Source organism: Pseudorca crassidens, chromosome 1 (assembly GCF_039906515.1).
Source record: "Pseudorca crassidens isolate mPseCra1 chromosome 1, mPseCra1.hap1, whole genome shotgun sequence".
NCBI classification, from domain to species: Eukaryota; Metazoa; Chordata; class Mammalia; order Artiodactyla; family Delphinidae; genus Pseudorca; species Pseudorca crassidens.
This window is the reverse complement of record NC_090296.1, coordinates 152996674-153014852: the sequence shown is the minus strand read 5'-3', so window position 1 is coordinate 153014852 and position 18179 is coordinate 152996674. Positions and strand designations below refer to the sequence as shown.

At 43.5% G+C, this 18179-nt stretch overlaps 1 protein-coding gene across 4 annotated transcripts in view; it reads left to right on the top strand.

Annotated features, from left to right (window-relative positions):
• DIP2C (disco interacting protein 2 homolog C) overlaps nucleotides 1-18179 on the top strand; it is a 359569-nt gene that overhangs the window by 239333 nt on the left and 102057 nt on the right. For all 4 annotated transcript variants that reach the window (XM_067699777.1, XM_067699766.1, XM_067699759.1 and 1 more), the window contains 5 exons: nucleotides 4350-4441; nucleotides 10773-10883; nucleotides 16660-16783; nucleotides 17070-17179; nucleotides 17304-17406. In XM_067699777.1, coding sequence (XP_067555878.1) covers nucleotides 4350-4441; nucleotides 10773-10883; nucleotides 16660-16783; nucleotides 17070-17179; nucleotides 17304-17406 — 540 coding nt within the window. The remainder of the gene's footprint in view (nucleotides 1-4349; nucleotides 4442-10772; nucleotides 10884-16659; nucleotides 16784-17069; nucleotides 17180-17303; nucleotides 17407-18179) is intronic.

Sequence of the window (18179 nt, the reverse complement as noted above, 5' to 3'; positions counted from 1 at the left end):
TATTAATGTGCTGTGTCACATTCATTGATTTGCGGATGTTGAACCATCCTTGCATCTCTGGAATAAATCCCACTTGATCATGGTGTGTGAGCATTTTAACATATTATTAAATTTGGTTTGCTAATGTTTTGTTGAAGATTTGTGCATCTGTGTTCTTCAGGCCTGTAATTTTCTTTTCTCATGGGGTCCTTGTCTTGTTTTGGTATCAGGGTAATGCAGGCCTTGTAAAATGAGTTTGGAAGTGTTTTCTCAACTTCTGTTTTTTGGAAGAACTTGAGAAGGATTGGTATTAATTCTTCTTTGAATGTTTGGTAGAATACACCAGTGAAGCTATTTAGTCCTGGACTTTTGTTTGTGGAGAGGGTTTTGGTTACTGATTCAATCTCCTTACTAGTAAACGGTCTGTTTAGATTTTCTGTTTTTCATCGTTCAGTCTTGGAAGGTTGTATGTTTCTAGGAATTTATTTCTTTGAGGTTGTCCAGTTTGTTGGTATGTAATTGTTCATAGTAATCTCTTATGATCATTTGTATTTCTTTAATACCAATTGTAATGTCTCTCATTTCTGATTTTATTTATGCGTCCTCTTTTTTCCCTGGGTGAGTCTAGCCAAAAGTTCGTTAATTTTTTTTATCTTTTTAAAGAACCAGCTCTTGATTTCATCTTTTCTATTGTCTTTTTAATCTCTATTTCATTTATTTCCGCTCTGATCTTTGTCATGTTCTTCCTTCTACTAACTTTGGGCCTCATTTGTTCTTCTCTTTCTGGTTACTTGAGATGTAAAGTTAGGTTGAGATTTTTCTTGTTTCTCAAGATAGACGTTTATCTGTGAACTTCCCTCTTAGAATTGCTTTTGCTGTATCCCATAAGTTTTAGTATGTTATATTTTCGTTTGTCTCAAGGTGTTTTTTACTTTCTCTTTTGATTTCTTTGTTTCGTTGGTTGTTGGATAGCATGCTTTTTAATCTCCACATACATGTAAATTTATCAGTTCTCATAATCGATTTCTAGTTAGATAACATTGTGGTCAGAAGAGATGCTCAATATGATTTCAGTCTTCTTAAATTTAAGACTCGTTTTGTGGCCTAAGATATGATCTATCCTGGAGAATGTTCCGTGTGAGCTTGAGAAGAATGTTTATTCTGCTGCTTTTCGATAGAGTGTTCTTTATATAGCTATTAAATCTATCTGGTGTAATGTATAATTTAAGGCTGATGTTTCCTTATTGATTTTCTGTCTGGCTGGTCTGTTCATTGATGTAAATGGGGTATTAAAATCCCCTACTCTTATTATATTGCTGTTGTTTCCCTCTTTATGCCTGTTAATGTTTGCTTTATATATTTAGGTGCTTCTATATTGGGTGCGTAAATATATCCAAATGTTATATTTGCTTGTTGGATTTACCCTTTATCATTACATAATGTCCTTTGTCTCGTTACATTCTTTGTTTTAAAGTTGATTTTATCTGTTATAAGTATAGCTACCCCAGCTTTCTTTTAGTTTCCATTTACATGGAATATCTTTTTCCATCTGTTCACTTTCATTTTGTGTGTGTCTTTATACTTGAAGTGGGTCTATCGTAGAAGTATGTAGATGAGTCTTGTGTTGTTGGGTTTTTTTTAATTCATTCACCCGCTGTGTCTTTGGATTGGAGAATTTAGTCTGTTTACATTTAAAGTAGTTATTGATAGGTATGACCTTATTGCCATTTTTTAAATTTCTTTCTGGCTCTTTTGTAGTTCCTCTGTTCCTTTAGTCTTCTCTTGCTCTCTTCCTTTGTGGTTTGATGACTTTCTTTAGTGGTGTGCTTAGATTCCTTTCACATTATTTCTTGTGTATCTACTATAGGTTTTTGCTAGATGGTTACCGTGAGGCTTACATATAACATTTATAATAGTCTGTTTTAAGTTGATTAAAAACTTAAGTTTGAGTACATTCTCAAGCCCTGCATTTTTAGTCTTCCCCTGTTTTATGTTTTTGATGTCACATTTTACATCTTTTTATCTTGTGTATTCCTGAACTAACTGTTGTAGTTATTTTTACTACTTTTGTCTTTCAACCTAATACTAGGTTTATAAGTGATTAATCTACTACCTTTACTAAATATTTACCTTTACCAGTGAGACACATATTTTCTTGTTACAAATTAGTGCCCTTTCTTTTCAGCTTAAATAAGTTCCTTTAACACTTTTTTTGTAAGGCTGCTTTCGTGGTGATGAACTCCTTTAGCTTTTTGCTTGTCTGGAGAACTTTATCTGTCCTTCAATTCTTCTCTCTTTTTTTTTTTTTGTGGTATGCGGGCCTCTCACTGTTGTGGCCTCTCCCGTTGCGGAGCACAGGCTCCGGACACGCAGGCTCAGGGGCCATGGCTCACGGACCCAGCCTCTCCGGGGCATGTGGGATCTTCCCGGACCGGGGCACGAACCCATGTCCCCTGCATCGGCAGGCAGACTCTCAACCACTGCGCCACCAGGGAAACCCTGTCCTTCAATTCTGAATGATAATTTTGGCCAGGAGAGTATTCTTGGTTGGAATTTTTTTTTTCTTTCTCCTTTCTAAATCAGTCAAGAACTGTTTTATCTTCTTTAATTTAAATCATCAATTTACTCTTTATTTTTTTCTATTTGAAAATATTTCTAGAACTTGCCAAAAGTTTGTTGTTTCCTTTTTCAAACTCTCTGTTGTAAATTGGCTTTTGTATGAATTTATGATGATCTCGACTTTAATATTCCAAACTGAGAATGAAGTTGAAACTTTAACAAAATATAATGGTGCTAATTGTTTGTAATTGATTTGTTTGTTTACAATCATTGATTTTTTTCACTTACAACAGGTTGATTGTAATTGTTTATTTAACTATAATAATTTCCTAACATTGTTCACGTTAAATAAATCTGAAGGCACAAAATATTTGTGATTTCTTTAGGAAAAAAAATAACTCCTTGCATTATTTCTAATGGCTAGTGACTATTTGGGGCAAAAACATAATCATCAAATAATTGTAAAGTAGCCAGTCTTGAGGAGGTGGAGTTAAGGAAGGTGGAAGAGGGGCATGAATAAAACATCACACCTAGTAGCTACTCTCAATGATCAAGAAGTAGGCTAAAATGTAGACTGCAATTTTGTTTTTTATAGCTTGCTTTATTATGATGTTAATAAAACAAAGAAACATTTGTTGAGCACATACTATGAGCGAGGAATGTCCTAGGAATTAGAGGAATCAGAGATAATGGAAAAATCCTCCTTGTCCCCCTAATCACTAAGGAAGAGACAAATTGATAAATCCATTGATAGGAAAACAGTAAGAACCCTAGTTTGGATTGCTGCAAAATCCAATATGAAAAAAATCAAATTCAGATTTTTTTCATTTCATAATTTCATAATTTAATTTCATAATTAAAGTGTATATTAATTTAGCTTTTACATTTAAAATAGGAAAAAGATTAGAGCAGTGATTGCATTTATAGGAAACAGTTCAAATTATTGTTATCTTTATTATACTATTATTGCATTAATATAATTTCTAACACCTTGACTGCTTCTGAAAGCTTATAGAAGCTAAAGTTGTAAAAGTCCTTTATGTGTCCAAGAATTCATGTTAGATTTTAAAGTCATTCTGGTTTGATCTCAGACTGTTTGCTATCACTTGGGTATGCTGAGGAAATGTCTGGCACTGGAATGAAGGCAGGGATTTGAATCTGCAAGTTCTTCAAAACTGGTTATTTTTCTCATTTTTTTTAATCTTTTTAATCCTGCTTTGTGGTGATTTTTTCTAGAGTTCAAAACTTTAAAATAATTCAAAAATTTTACCATAATTTTTATCTAAATTCAGGGATTAGGATTCCTAAATCCTAAAAGTTAGGAAAAGTTGAACTTGAGAAACTTAGGATGTGGGGAAGGAGAGGGATCAGGCCGTACAAAGCCTGTCTTAAGTGCCCTTTACATTCATTGCAATCACACAAGACAGGACTCCTTAATAGAGGAAATAGGTGTCATTTTGCACAACATAAATTAGCATTAACTCACTAATGCCTTGGCCCCTGCCCTATTTTACTCCCTAGAAATCCTCCCCACTTCTGTGATGGTAATTAAATTCTGTGTGGCTTTCCTCTAGGTTCTTAGCATCCTAGGTGTATTTGTATTTAATACCTTATTCCAGTGTTCAGGCTTCTCAGATTTTTAAGTCAGATTTGCTGGCTTTTGTTTCCCATCTTGATTCCAGGGGCTCGGAATAACTTGAAAGGCTTAAAGTGAAAAAGTAATACTCTCTATATAGGTTAATGTGCACACATGTACACAACAGAAAATGCATGTGTACAATTAATTGTGTCTTTATAATTTGTATTGATAGGCAAACTGTGGACAAGAAGTATGAAGGTTGCTTACAACATTCTGCATAAATTAGGTACAAAACAAGAACCTATGGTGCGACCTGGAGATAGGGTAAGTGCAATTTAAATTATTACATCTGCAAGACACGTGGTCTGAGGTGGAGAAGACACCCACTGTTTTAAAGTTGCAAAGTTCAGTGCCTCCATACTGCTAAATCAGGCTTTCTTAACATTTACTGTGAACCAGAAGCAGTTATTCAGCAGGATCTTCACAGTAACTCAGCGAGTTTAACTATAGTAGTTCTCACATTTTATCCATGAGGATATTAGGACTTGAGAGGGTAAGAATCATATCAGCTGAAGGCACATAGCTAGAAAGTGGTATAGCCAGTGCGCGTATCCATTTCTGTCCAACCACAAAACCTGTGTTCCTAACCCCTGACATATGTGGTCTCCTAGTTTGGAATGTACTTGCACTGTCTCCCTGAGTAGGCAGGACAATTGTGTTTAGAACTTTTTTATATTAGTCAGTGATATCAAAAATCCTGGCAGCAAACTGCTGGTATGTTCCTTTCCTAGTGTTAAATTTCTTGATATAGGCTACTGTCTTTCATTGAAAAGCACAATTTTATTCTTACTACAGTCTGCTAAGTTACTGAAAACAGATATTAGTATTTCCTTTTTAATGTTACACCCAGAGCAGTTAATAATCTTGCCCAAGCTTTACACCCCAGTTAAGATGTGGGGCTGAGAGTAGAACCTAGTTTTCTTGCCTTAAATGGAGTGATTTTTTTCCCATATGGTGCTATTTACCTCAGAATGCCCCAAGACTGGGTTACCCACCTGCACCCAAAGGTCTCCAAATTAATTTTATAAAAATATCATTTTAGAGCACCATAAACCAACAAGAATATAAGCTATGATTTACATAAGAGACATTATAAAAACATGGGCCCATTATGGGGAATTTTTAATAAGACTGCTGCAGCCCCAGGATTCTGTGGTAGGCTATGATTCTTTCCAGTTTAATGAACAAGTTTGATATTTAGCTTTTAAAAGTCAATTATAGGTCTCACACTTCCTCATTATAAAACTTACCGTAAAGCTACAGCAATCAAAGCTGTGTGGTATTAACACAAAGACAGATATAGACCAAAGGAATAGAATAGAAAACCCAGAAATAAATCCTTACATGTAGGGTCAAGGGACTTTCAAGAAGGATGCTAAGACATTAAATGGGGGAAAGGATAGTCTACTCAACAAATGGTGCTTGGAAAATTGGATATCCATAAGCAAAAACCCAAAATTGAACCTTTATACCATATATTAAAAAATTAACTCAAAATGGATTAAAGACCTAAACTCTTAGAATAAAACATAGGGGAAATGTTTCATGAGTTTGGATTTGGCAATGATTTCTTGGATATGGCACCAAAAGCACAGGGAACAAAAAAGTTGATAAATTGCACTTCATCAAAATTAAAAAATTCTGGGCTTCCCTGGTGGCGCAGTGGTTAAGAATCCGCCTGCCAATGCAGGGGACCACGGGTTCAAGCCCTGGTCTGGGAAGATCTCACATGCCACAGAGCAACTAAGCCCGTGTGCCACAACTACTGAAGCCCGTGAGCCTAGAGCCCGTGCTCTGCAACAAGAGAAGCCACCGCAATGAGAAGCTCACGCACCACAACAGAGTAGCCCCCGCTTGCTGCAACTAAAACCCACGCACAGCAACGAAGACCCAACGCAGCCAAAAATAAATAAAATAAATGTATAAAATTAAAAACTTCTGTGTACCAAAGGACACTTTTGAGAGTGAAAAAGAAACATACAGAATGGGAGAAAATGTTTACAAATCATATATCTGATAAAAGATTAGTATCCAGAATATATAAAGAAGTTCTACAACTCAACAACAACAACCAAAAAAAAAAATTCAAAAATCAGGCAAAGGACTTGAATAGACCTTTTTCCAGGGAAGATTTACAAATAGCCAAATAAGCCCATGAATCACTAATCATTAGGGAAATATACGTCAAAACCACATGAGCTACCACTTCACACTCATTAGGATGGCTGCTATCAAAACAGAAAATAGTAGGTGATGACAAGAATGTGAAGAAATTGGAATCCTTGTGCATTGCTGGTAGGAATATACAGTGGTGTAGCCACTGTGGAAAACAGTACTGTGGTGGTTCCTTAAAAAATCAAACATCTGATCTGATAATTCCAGTTCAGTTTCAAAAGAATTGAAAGCAAGGACTTGAACAGATATATCTACACCAATGTTCATAGCAGCACTATTCACGAAAACCAAAAGGAGGAAGCAACTCAAGCATCCATGGTCGGTGAATGAATAAACAGAAGGTGGTATGTTCGTATGGTGTAATACTATTCAGCCTTAAAAAGGAGGGAAATTCTGACACATTCTACAACATGGATGTACCTTGAGGACATTATGCTCAGTAAAATAAGCCAGTCACAAACGATAAATACTGTATGGTTCCATTTATATGAGGTACTTAGAGTACTTAAATTCCTAGAGACAGAAGAACGATCGTTACCAGGGGCTGTGGGAAGCGGCTTCAGTTATTGTTTAATAGGGACAGAGTTACAGTTTAGGAAAATGAAAATGTTCTGGAAATGGATGGTTGATGATGGTTTTACAACAGTGTAAATGTACTTAATGCCACTGAACTGTATACTTGCAAATGGTCAAGATGGTGAACTTTGTTACATTTATTTTATCACGATAAAAAAAAGTCAGTTGTAATATATCTCCCTTATCTATAATTTGGTTAATAGTCTTAGTAGTTTTTTTAAAAAAGTCTTTGGCCTTCAGACTCTTGAAGTTCCTTTACAATAGCAATTACAAAATAAACCATCTCTGTTCTGCTAAGAAGTCAGTAGGAATGTGGGGGGCAAGTTTTGATAGAACAAAATATGTGAAAAGATTTTCTTTAGCAGGGAGTGGTTTGAATTGTATGAGGTGGGACTACTTTTCTAAATTATTCCTTTAAAAAGTTTTCATATGGCTGGCACCTGGCGTGTGCGTATAAATACTTATTAAATAAGCATATGGAACTGTAGTATTCAATTGATAATAGCCTTCTGTCACAATAAACAGGATTCTTTACCTCTTTGAAAATCATTTTTAATTAAATATAATTTTCCGAGGATAATGAACATTCTGTCCTTAGCATAAAAATTATAGACGCTTTTCATGTGGGTGACCCTATTAATGCACTTTGGGGAGTCCTGCTTGGGCTTTGAAAAGGCATTTATGTGCCTAAGCTGAATAGGTTTTCAGGATATTATAGTGGGAGCTGTGGAACAAACAAAGATCCATCATATGTGAAGCCTGCCTTCAGGGAGCTTGCAGAGTTAAAAAAAAAAATAAAGACATTGATAATTGGCTATCTGTAAATTGGAAAATGATACAGGTCCCCAAAATAGGTGGTGAGAGATACAGCTGAACTCTTTGGGAAGGACAGAGAATATTCTCATTTTGGGAGCTTCTGGCATCTGAGAAGACTTCTTGGGAGAAAAAGCAAGCCCGTGGCTCTTGGTCAGGTTGTAGGACAGAGTGTGGAAAGGAGCTGAGGGGGGATTGTGTGGTATGTGGACAGAACAAGCCGGGCACTGGGACAGCAAGGCTGTTACAGGAAGACCAGCGGAGGAGAGTGGAGGAAGGAGGTGGTCTGTTGACGCTCTGTGCATAGTTAAGTGTGATGAAATATCAGAGAATACATAGGGAATTGAATGAAAAGAAACGATGTGGGTTTATGAAAATGAAGCATCTGTATATTTGTACAGTATTGCACTGGAATCACTGTGTAGTCACCAAAAAGCAGGACTTGTGACTGATTGAGATACAGAAGGAAAGTTTGGTGAGAATGATACAAATACAGTCTTCCCTTCCTTAAAACAAATTTTTTAAAAATTCAGTTTTGATTCTAAATGAGCCTTTAGCTATTTGACCATTTTCTATTTGTTACTTTTATATTTTTGAGAGCATATAATGCACAATTTTATATTCTGCTTTTATCCACTTTACATTAATATAACATTTCATCCTGTTTTAACCCAACTCTGCAAGGTTATATAATATGGCATTATCAGCATGAACTTTAGTGATCGAGCAGTGGGAATTTTAAATCCTGGATCAGGTTGCCCTCCCTTGAAACAGAGCTGGGATAGGAGCCAGACCAGAAGCTCCTCTTTGGAAATATGTTGATCCACAGTCTGGCTCTGGAAGCAGCACCTTCTTTCTCTCGGTTCTATGCTCTTGAAGACTCCTGCGTGTGGAATAGTTTAGTCCTAGGAGGACTAACAAGTCCAAATTTAACTAGTCCTCTATGAGTGGGTGCAGCCATTAGTTTTGGGTAGAACTTCAACATCTTCTGCATTTTATTAACATCCTCTGTTTTGGTTCAAGGAGAGCAGTCTTGCAGCAGTGGTGCCTTGGAAGCTTTGCAAACATTTGATTGAATGGTGTTGCTTTGCCAGATCCAGAACTAAAAATAGATGCTGTCAACTCTCTGACCACCAGTTGAAGGCAGACACCTGAGGCCAGTGCAAACCTCAGATCATTTTTAAAATAATTGTTTGTGGTTCATATACAGAGACATGCAAATAAATCCTTTTATTCCTCCTTTGAAATCCTACTGATAGTAGTCTGGCATCTGTCTGGGTGCTTTTGGGACAAAATAAGGATTAATATCTAATCAACAGTTATTTCACAGGGTTTCTTAAAATTCTTCAGTAGTGCAGAATGGCTTTTATTGGCCTTAACGGTTTCATTTGTCTCTGTTTGGCTGATTTTAGTAAACTGCAGGAATACCATATAGAAAGGCAATCTTCACATAATTCCAAACTTAATTTTATTTCCATCAACTATCCTGTGTTGCTAACAGAGCCAAATTTAAGATGCAGCGTGCTCCATCCTCAGCTGTCATCTGAGTCCTTTATGCCAACCTGCTTACTTAGATATTGAGGTAATTAGGATGTCTTATCCAACTGTTCATGACAAAGTTAATAACTTCTAGTTAGGGCATTTTTAAAGAAAAAAATGTGTTAAATTCCTGAATGAGGTAATACAAAAATCATATACATCTGCTGAATCATGGGATTTATGTGCTTAATCATCAACAAGGAAGAGCAGTGCCGATGCTGGAGCAACACTTGGGAGAAGCTTGTGTTAAAGTGGAAGCAGAGTCCTGCAGAGCTCAGTGGGGATCCAGAAATAGGACTGCCTGTTGTATCCTGAAGGCAGCTTCTAGAGCTAGAGTAGGAAGGGCCACTCCAGAAGGAGCATCGGGCAACAGGAGAGCAAGCGGATCGACATTGCGGTAGCTCCACAGCAACATGCTAACCTGAGCGCCAGGTGGATGTAAATGGGATGAAGCTGACAACATAAAGGAGAAACTTGACAAGTTTGCATGCAACATTAAATACACTAATAAAAATAAAACAGAATATTGTATCGAGAAGTCTGCATCAAATGTAAGAGTTAATACTATGAAGTATATTTAAAGATTTTATGGGAAATGTCAAAACACCAGCAGATAAATAAACAAAGGAAATGAAACACAGTTCATACAAGGACGAATAATTATAAGCCATCTGATGGAAAATTGTTCTTCATTAAGATTCCCTTCAGGACTATCAGAAAACATTTGAAAAATCATACTGTCCATTATTGGATTATTAGGGTAGTAATTTAAATTTACCTTTTAGAACTCCATGATTATTGTACTCCTGGTTCTTCAGAGGCTGAGCTGGAGAGGCAATGGGCGGCTGGAGATGTGTGGCCAGGTGTTCACGGAAACCTTCCCTGGGAGGGCAGAAAGCCAGATGCCGCAGGTGCGGGCTGACCGAGTGCCGGCTCCCAGGGCCGGGGCCTCATGGGCAGTTGTGGTTCATGGCTACCTGCTGTGTGTCAGGCACGGTGTGAGCTCTTGCATACATTTTCTCATTTGACCTTTACTACAACGCTAGGACACTAATATTCTCAATTTTCAGGTAAGTCAAGGCTTGGGGAGCTAAATCTGAGCTGGGATCAGAGTAGAGTCAGCTGTGAGCCCAGCACCTTAGGGAGGAAGTGCACAGCGTTCAGTTACGATGGTGAAGACTCTGTGGACGTACGAGGACGCACTTTAGAGCCCAGTGAGAATAGTGAGAGACAGATAGTGTATGCACTGTGGTTTCACCTGTGTAAAAATATGTGCCGATGGGGGAGTGTAAACAGCAAGGGTAGTTGCATTCTGGTGCGGTGTCAGAGATGACCCGGATAATCTGTTTGCCTTCCATGTGAGATCAAGGAAAAGCATCTGATAACTTATTAAGATGCATCTTACTAATATACATTTTTCAAGCAGGGCATCTAAATTTTTTCCAGTGGCATCGTGTTAGTGGTTAATCCCTCTCTCTCTGTGTTGGTCCAGGTGGCACTGGTGTTCCCCAACAATGACCCTGCTGCCTCCATGGTGGCTTTCTACGGCTGCCTGCTGGCCGAAGTTGTGCCTGTGCCCATCGAGGTGCCCCTCACGAGAAAGGTAAATAACGTATCTTTCTGTTCAAACCTGTTGGCCGGGAAGGTTGACTCTGCTGCCCTGGAAGGTTCTGTCATGGGGTCAGAATGTGCAGACGGCCATCTTCAAGAGCTTTCATCTCAGCAGGATGTGGATCAGGAAGCACAGGGCTGTTTGCCTTCTCTCTGAGGCTCTGCGCAGGTTGTCGTTGGTTGTCCCAGACAAGGGAGCAGCACTGACGCTGCAGCTCCACTCAGTGGCCGGATTGAGCTGCTGCCCTGAGGTGGCACCTTCTGTGCGTTGAGCAGGGTGATCTACCAGCAAAGCAGGTGTTCCAGTATCTCATTCCTCAGTGTCACTGCACTAGAAATCTGGATAAATGATAGATTTTTCACTTATTTTTATTTCAGGGGTGGCCGTTGTTGCATTTGTACAGGTGTTTGGACATTAACAAGTTCCAGGTTCACCTACGATTTGTTGGATCTTATTCTATGATTAGAATAAATAACTATCTTGCTGTTACAGTTGTAGTGTAGTCCAGTGTCGGAACCCTGCACAGCAGTGTGTGTGTCTTTGTCCGCGTAAATGATTGGCTTCTTGCACCACAGACCTGTGGTAACTTTGGAAGGGAAGGCAGAGGGAGGAGGCTGTGCTGGGGTTGACCCTGATGGTCCCCCGAGAGGTGCTCTGATGCTGTCGAAGGAGACGGGGCCGACGGCTGTGGGGTAGGTGCCCTGCCACTGGTTGTGTTGTGTGTCGTGCCCTTGGGCTCCACCCTGGATTCACCGGGCCGTCACTTAGCACATCATCATGAGCAGAGTGTGTGGGGTGACTCTTCCAGCTCCAAAATGCTAAGGTTTTCATGTGCCCAGGCTCAGAGTTTCCAGAGAATCTTCCAGCTGTCTTTGTGGCTACTCATTATGAAAATGGGGAAGTGCCTCAAGGTCTGTTCACGGTGTGTGGGTACCTTTGAAACGCTGCTCCTTGGGTCGGAAGGAGAGAACGTGGGCATCCTTTAGAAAAAGGTTGGGGAATGGTTACTGTTTCCGTTTTCCTGGGTACAAAATCTGCAAGTTCCCTCCTGGGCCTCCTAGGCACCTGCAAGTGTCAGGCGGGGTGGCAGGTGGCCCTGGAAGGGGGGTGAGCCCTGCAGCCACTGACATCAGAGCCCCCACCAGTGGCCTGAGGAGAAGGCTGATTTCTGCGAGGGTTTGCCTCTAGCATTCCTGGTGTACAATACACACCCCATAAAGTGCTTCCTCATCTTCCTGAGCCCTGTGACCTTCACAACTGACGAGAAATGCAGAAGGGTTTGGGGATTTACTGAGCAGGTAGCCACGTTCTCCTATGTGATTCTTTGGTGCTGTGACTAACCTGGAAAGCCTCTCAAGGGATGTGTGATGCTCCTCTTTAATTGATATCTAATTCAGTGGGTTGAGGTCCTCTGGAAATAGAAAAGAAAACCCTCTGGATTCTCTAGTCAATGGCATCAGGATGCTAATTTGGAGAAATTCATAGCCTAATGAGTGAAGAGACTGATTCTCTGTCAGCACTGCACCAAGCAGACTCCAGAACATTTGGTATTGTTGTTGTGAGTAGCAGTTATTGTTTACTCATCACATATCGAATTTAGATTTGTCTACTCTACATCTATAGCCTGGTGTCTTCCAGACCAGGTCTGCTTTGCAGAGGAAAATCATTTGAATGAAGAGGCACCTGTCTCTGCCACTTCCTGACCAGGCATTGTCGAGCGGGGCCAGGGTGTCTCACCTGCAACTCCTCTGGGTCTCCTGACACGTGCTTGCCAGCCGTCTCAGGCGTTGCAGGCTGTGACCTGCCAGGTGGCTCTGTCTCACTCACCTCTCAGACCCATTCAGACTCTCATATTGTACCATGTACCTCAGGACCAGGAACCCTCTCTCAGAAGAAAAAGCTGAGGTTTCTTCTTGGCCCGCTCTCCCTCGGAACATTTCTGAGGGGAACAGAACCAGCAGATGACTCACAGGTTATTGTTAAACCAGAAGCTGTGCGTTGGGCCTCAGTCTGTGGTTTCAGAATGTAATGTTCATTCTTAGAAAACTTTACTTTTTTTTTTTTTTTTGCGGTACGCGGGCCTCTCATTGTTGTGGTCTCTCCCATTGCGGAGCACAGGCTCCGAACACACAGACTTAGCGGCCATGGCTCACGGGCCCAACCGCTCCGAGGCATGTGGGATCTTCCCAGACCAGGGCACGAACCCATGTCCCCTGCATCGGCAGGCGGACTCTCAACCAAGTCCAACTTTACTTAATTTTAAATAAAAGAATCCACTGGCTCGGTTGCCATTCAGCACAGGGTAAGATGTGCACAGGGGTGTAGGGGATGAAGTTTGTGAATCCTCTATCCACCAGTCCTATGCACGCTAGTCTTGTCTTAAAATAAAGGGCCTAATGAGAACCAAATTTTCAGGATCATCAATGTTGATTAGCCTTACTGAATGATTTAGGCCCATGTGTATTTATTTATTCTCTGTTCTAGTTCTTGGGGGGAGGGGAGAAGGCTCATTTTTCACTTGAAGAGTTCATAGTGGGAGAAATGGGTGTCCCTCCAATGGTTTGGCCACGGAGTAGGCAGGGGCAAGAGAGGAGCCTCCAGAAGTCTGTGCCACGATGGGCAGGTCTGGACAGTGGCTGTCCTCCTCGCCCTCTTGAGGTGGCTGAGCTGGTCTGTGAAGGCCAGATGCCAGCAAAGTGGGCCTGTGGACTGGCGGAGACCACTAAGCTGCATTTCCCTTCTGCCAGCGTGGGAAGTAGCAAGGCTGTAGCGGGGGTGGAATTCTGCATATCCTAAGTGCCATAGGGCCAGAGACCAAGTGGGCCCCGGAGGCCACAGGAGTCCAGCCAGGCAGGGCCTGGCCCATCAGCACTTGCCTCTGGGCTCAGGGGGGGCTCACTGTCCTGCATGATGCAAACTGTTCTTTCCTTAGAATCTAGCACATGCCCCACTTGTTTCCTTTAACCAAGGTTTCAGATGTCCTGTTAAAATGAAACATCTCTGGAAGGAAAAACATAGACGTCTTGTCACATACTTACAATCTCACGTGAACCATCACATGATCCTTCCCTTGGGAGTGCATTTTGCTGGAAGAAATCAGAGGGAGTTGGGGTGGGGAGGGAGGGAAATGGGGCAGCCCGAGGGTGACACCCACCTAACAGAAGTGTTTGTGGGTAGAAGTTTATGCCCCACGTCTGGGATGTGTTTTAAAATAACAAATCTGCACGTGTGCATGTGTTTGAGGTAAGAGATGAGAACACATTTGCCAACGTTGATACTCGTTGGTGCTGGATGACAGGAACATAGGATTTCTTTCTCCTTTTCTTTGTATCTTTGTGTCTGCTTGGAAATTTCCAGTATAAATAAAAAGTTAAAAATTAATTGGCAAAACAACAATACATTAATGACATGTTTCTCTTAGTATTGATAAGGAAAATTTCTTGGTCAGGTTTCTTGGATCCCCTGGTTGTATGACCATAATAAAACTAATGGGTCTGTAAACTAATGGGTCTGCAGCCTGTCTTGTGTTGACTCTGCAGAGTAACGCACCGAGAGCCCCTCACTCAGTTTCACCTGCATTGTTGTCTCTCCTCCTGAGGCAGCTGAGAAGCCAGCGGTTTGGGTAGGCAAGCATCAAAATTGGAAAAGCACCAGCTGGTCGTTGCAGGTCCACAAATCCAGAACGAGTTCACGAGAGACGCTTTCTGTGAACTCACCTCACACTTACTGGAGAGAGAGTCCTTCTCATGGGTACGGCTGATGCTTTCTGACCTGGAGACTGAGACGGGACGGGGTGGGGCTGGTCGAGGGCGCATTTACTGCTTGAGAAGTGACTTGTCAGAGACCGTGGGTGTGGAGAGACTGCCGGGGAAGGGACATGCTTCGTCAGCTCTCTATGTTGGAGAAAGATTGAAAGTGAGGGAAAGGTTTGAACTCAGGTGTGGGTCAGCTTTTCTTGCACAGCAAAAGAGAGTCATTTGTGAGATTTTGTGGTCCTGGACAGCTCAACCCTACAGAGGAAGGGCCCCTGAGCCCAGCCGCAGGCCAGAAACAGCCATTCCAGGGAAAAGCGCTCAGGAAACACGGGAGGCGGTGTCAGGGCCTGAGTGCTCTGGCCGTCAGGGCAGTGGTTCACGTGCCTCCTCAGTAGCTTCCTGTGGAGCCTTTCTGGACAGTGGTGTGGGGTGTCGGGGGGCTCCCAAGTATCGGGGCTCAGGGCCCTGTCCCCAGGTCCAGGAGAGATGGCCCATGGAGGCCACGGATGGCTCTGTGGGCTCTGCCAGAGGCTCTGGGGTCAAGCTGGGCTTAATTTCAGGGATCCCGGTGCATGAAGGAGACAGAGCGCTCTTGAGAGTAGATGGAGGGGTCTCATCTCAGCCCAATGGGGTTCTTGGGTGGGGCTGTTTCTGCAAAGCTGGCTTTTGGCTGGACCTCTGAGTAGGAATTTCCAGACCAAGAAGATGGAGGAGGAGCAGGCATGGAAGCTGAATTTCATGGTAACCATGGATTCTGTTTACGGTTACTCTCAACCCTTCCTCTGTATTTTAGGGTCTTTAGGAGCAGATACTAGGAAGACAGGGCCCAGGGGACAGCAGACCTCCACAGTGGACCCTGACAGGTCTTGCAGTTGGCCCTGGTGCTCCCTCTCCTGAGCCATTCTGAGCCTGTCTGTAGGCGGTCCCAGCAAGTTCACGCTCCTAAAGAAACGCCCTTCTGCTCCTAAACCTGGCTTCAGAACCCATCTCCCCACCCCTTTACCCGGTCACAGCTTTTGGCCATGTGATACCCAAATTCACATTGAAGTGACTGATTATAATTCTCCTTGAAAAAGCACTGCTTGAAGGAACAATCCCACAGGGTCCCCGAAATGGGAAGGTCTCCATCCGCGGAGCACCAGGCCTCCTCCCCCTTGTCGGGGCTGCAAGCGTGTTGGGAGGCTGGCTGTGCGTGATGCTGTGTAAAGAGATGCGGCTTTTAAATCTGCAGTGAGGAGTAGGAACTGGGCACTTGGAAGACGTAGTTTTGAGATGTCGATGTTGCCGATTTTACTGGGGTGAGAATGTTGTCTCATGTGGGAAGGAAGGAGGTGACAGCCTCACCACAGTCCTGACGTTTCCCTTCTAGGAATGCCGGCTGCTTCACGGCTTTATTTTCTGAATCATAGCTGGTGGGAGTAAGGAAAGCGAATTGAACTGACTGGCAGGGTGGCTGGACACTCAGGGTGGTGGCGCCTGGGGCTGCCCCTCCCGCAGCATCTGCTCCCAAGTCCTGGCAGTCAGTCTGTGGGGCGGCGCCCCGCCACGCACACGCCCTTACTCTGTGGTCGGCATGGGTGTCCAGTCCATCACGCCGGATGTGATCAAAGACCGCTTGGGGTTAGTGTCCTGAGTGCAGAGATGTGTTCTTGGACCTGCTCTGTGTCCTGAGGTCACAGTCCTGTACAACCAGAGGGGAACAGAACGAGACCCCCTGAGCGCAGCACACTCTGTGCTCCCCGTGTGCATCCCTTACAGCCAGCCAAGGACACAGTGCAGATGACGAGACTGAGGCCAAGCTAGTGGCCTGTTCAAGGTCAGGCAGCTGGCAAGCGGCAGCCTGAGATCTGACCCCAGCTGTGCAGACACCAGCCCGTGCCCTGGCACTCTGGTTGAACCTCTCCTCAGGGAGGTTGGTGCCATCCCAGGGCCCAAGGGCGAGACCGTGTTTTTTTAGGAGAGTGGCCATCACCTCTGCTCGTGACCCTTCTCTCCTTGCTGCCGTCTCCCAGGACGCAGGAAGCCAGCAGATCGGGTTCTTGCTAGGAAGCTGTGGAGTGACTGTAGCCTTGACGAGTGACGCTTGCCACAAAGGGCTGCCGAAGAGCCCGACGGGGGAGATCCCACAGTTCAAAGGTGAGCCTCAGTGCCGGGCGGGGAGGATGTGCTCTGAGGCATCTGTGCCAACACACCGTGCACACACGAGGTTTCAGATCACACCCCACGTGCTCTCAGCCTGCACGTGATGTGCTGTAACTGCAGGAGGCTTACAGCACCTTAGCCGTGGCCTTAGACTTGGTGGAAACACCAGAGGTTTGGTCTGGCTTGTGCTGTTGTGAAGCATGCCACCAACGGGAAGGTGGTGTCACACCTGTCTTCTGGGGGATGCTTGCCTGAAAGGAATTTGTCCTTTATTTCCAAGGTTGGCCAAAGCTATTATGGTTTGTCACAGAGTCAAAACATCTCTCTAAACCTCCTCGAGATTGGTTCCCGCACATTAAGGACGCAAATAATGACACTGCGTATATCGAGGTGAGTTGCTGGGTCTGGACGAGGTTGGGGAACTGAGTGACACGCACTGCAACCCTTACACAGCTCAGGGTCAGAGGTGGATGTGGGCCTGGAGCTCTACCCTCTCAGCACCTTCTCATTGCAGTACAAGACGTGCAAGGATGGCAGCGTGCTCGGGGTGACCGTGACGAGGATCGCGCTTCTGACCCACTGCCAGGCCCTCACACAGGCGTGTGGCTACACAGAAGGTATGGGCAGACCATTCCTGGGGGACCCTGACCCCAGACCCCAGCCCTGTGGAGATGAGTGTTGTTCCCACTAGTCACTCAGAGAGTCGTGCGGCTCCACCGAAGGTCTGTGTGTTGGATTGTTTAGTTGGCGTCTCAGTCTGCTCTGGCAGCCAAAACAGACGCCACAGACTGGGGCTTAAACAACAGATGTTGACGTCTCACAGTCTGGAGGCTGGAGTCTGAAATCCAGTGCCAGAGGGTTGGTTCCTGGGAGACCCCCTTCCAGGCCTGCGGACGGCACCTTCTGGCTGTGTCTTCATACGACCTCACCTCTGTGTGCAGAGGGAGCTCTGGTGTGTCTTCCTCTTCTTATAAGGACACCATTCTTATTGGATCAGGCCCCACCCTATGACTTTACCTAACTTTAATTATCTCCTTAGAGCCCCATCTCCAGGCACATTTATACTTGGCGTTAGGGCTTCAGCATAGGAATTTGGGAGAAAACAGTCTAGGCCATAACAGATAGTTGACACCATTGATGTATATTCGTTCCTGGCTGCACAGTGGAACCTCTCTGGGAGCTTTAAAAAAGTGCGCATGCTACAGTGCACCCCCCTCCCCGCAACTGGCTTGGATTCTGGGGCTGCATTTCACAGTCAAAGGGTTGGTTTCCATGATGTGCTTTCTTTGCCCTGTTTGGGGTTGTCCTGGAGGCACGGAGTTAGGGTCACTGGAGGTAACCATGTTGACAGTGCTGACGGGCTCATGGTAGGAAGGATCAGACCCCACAT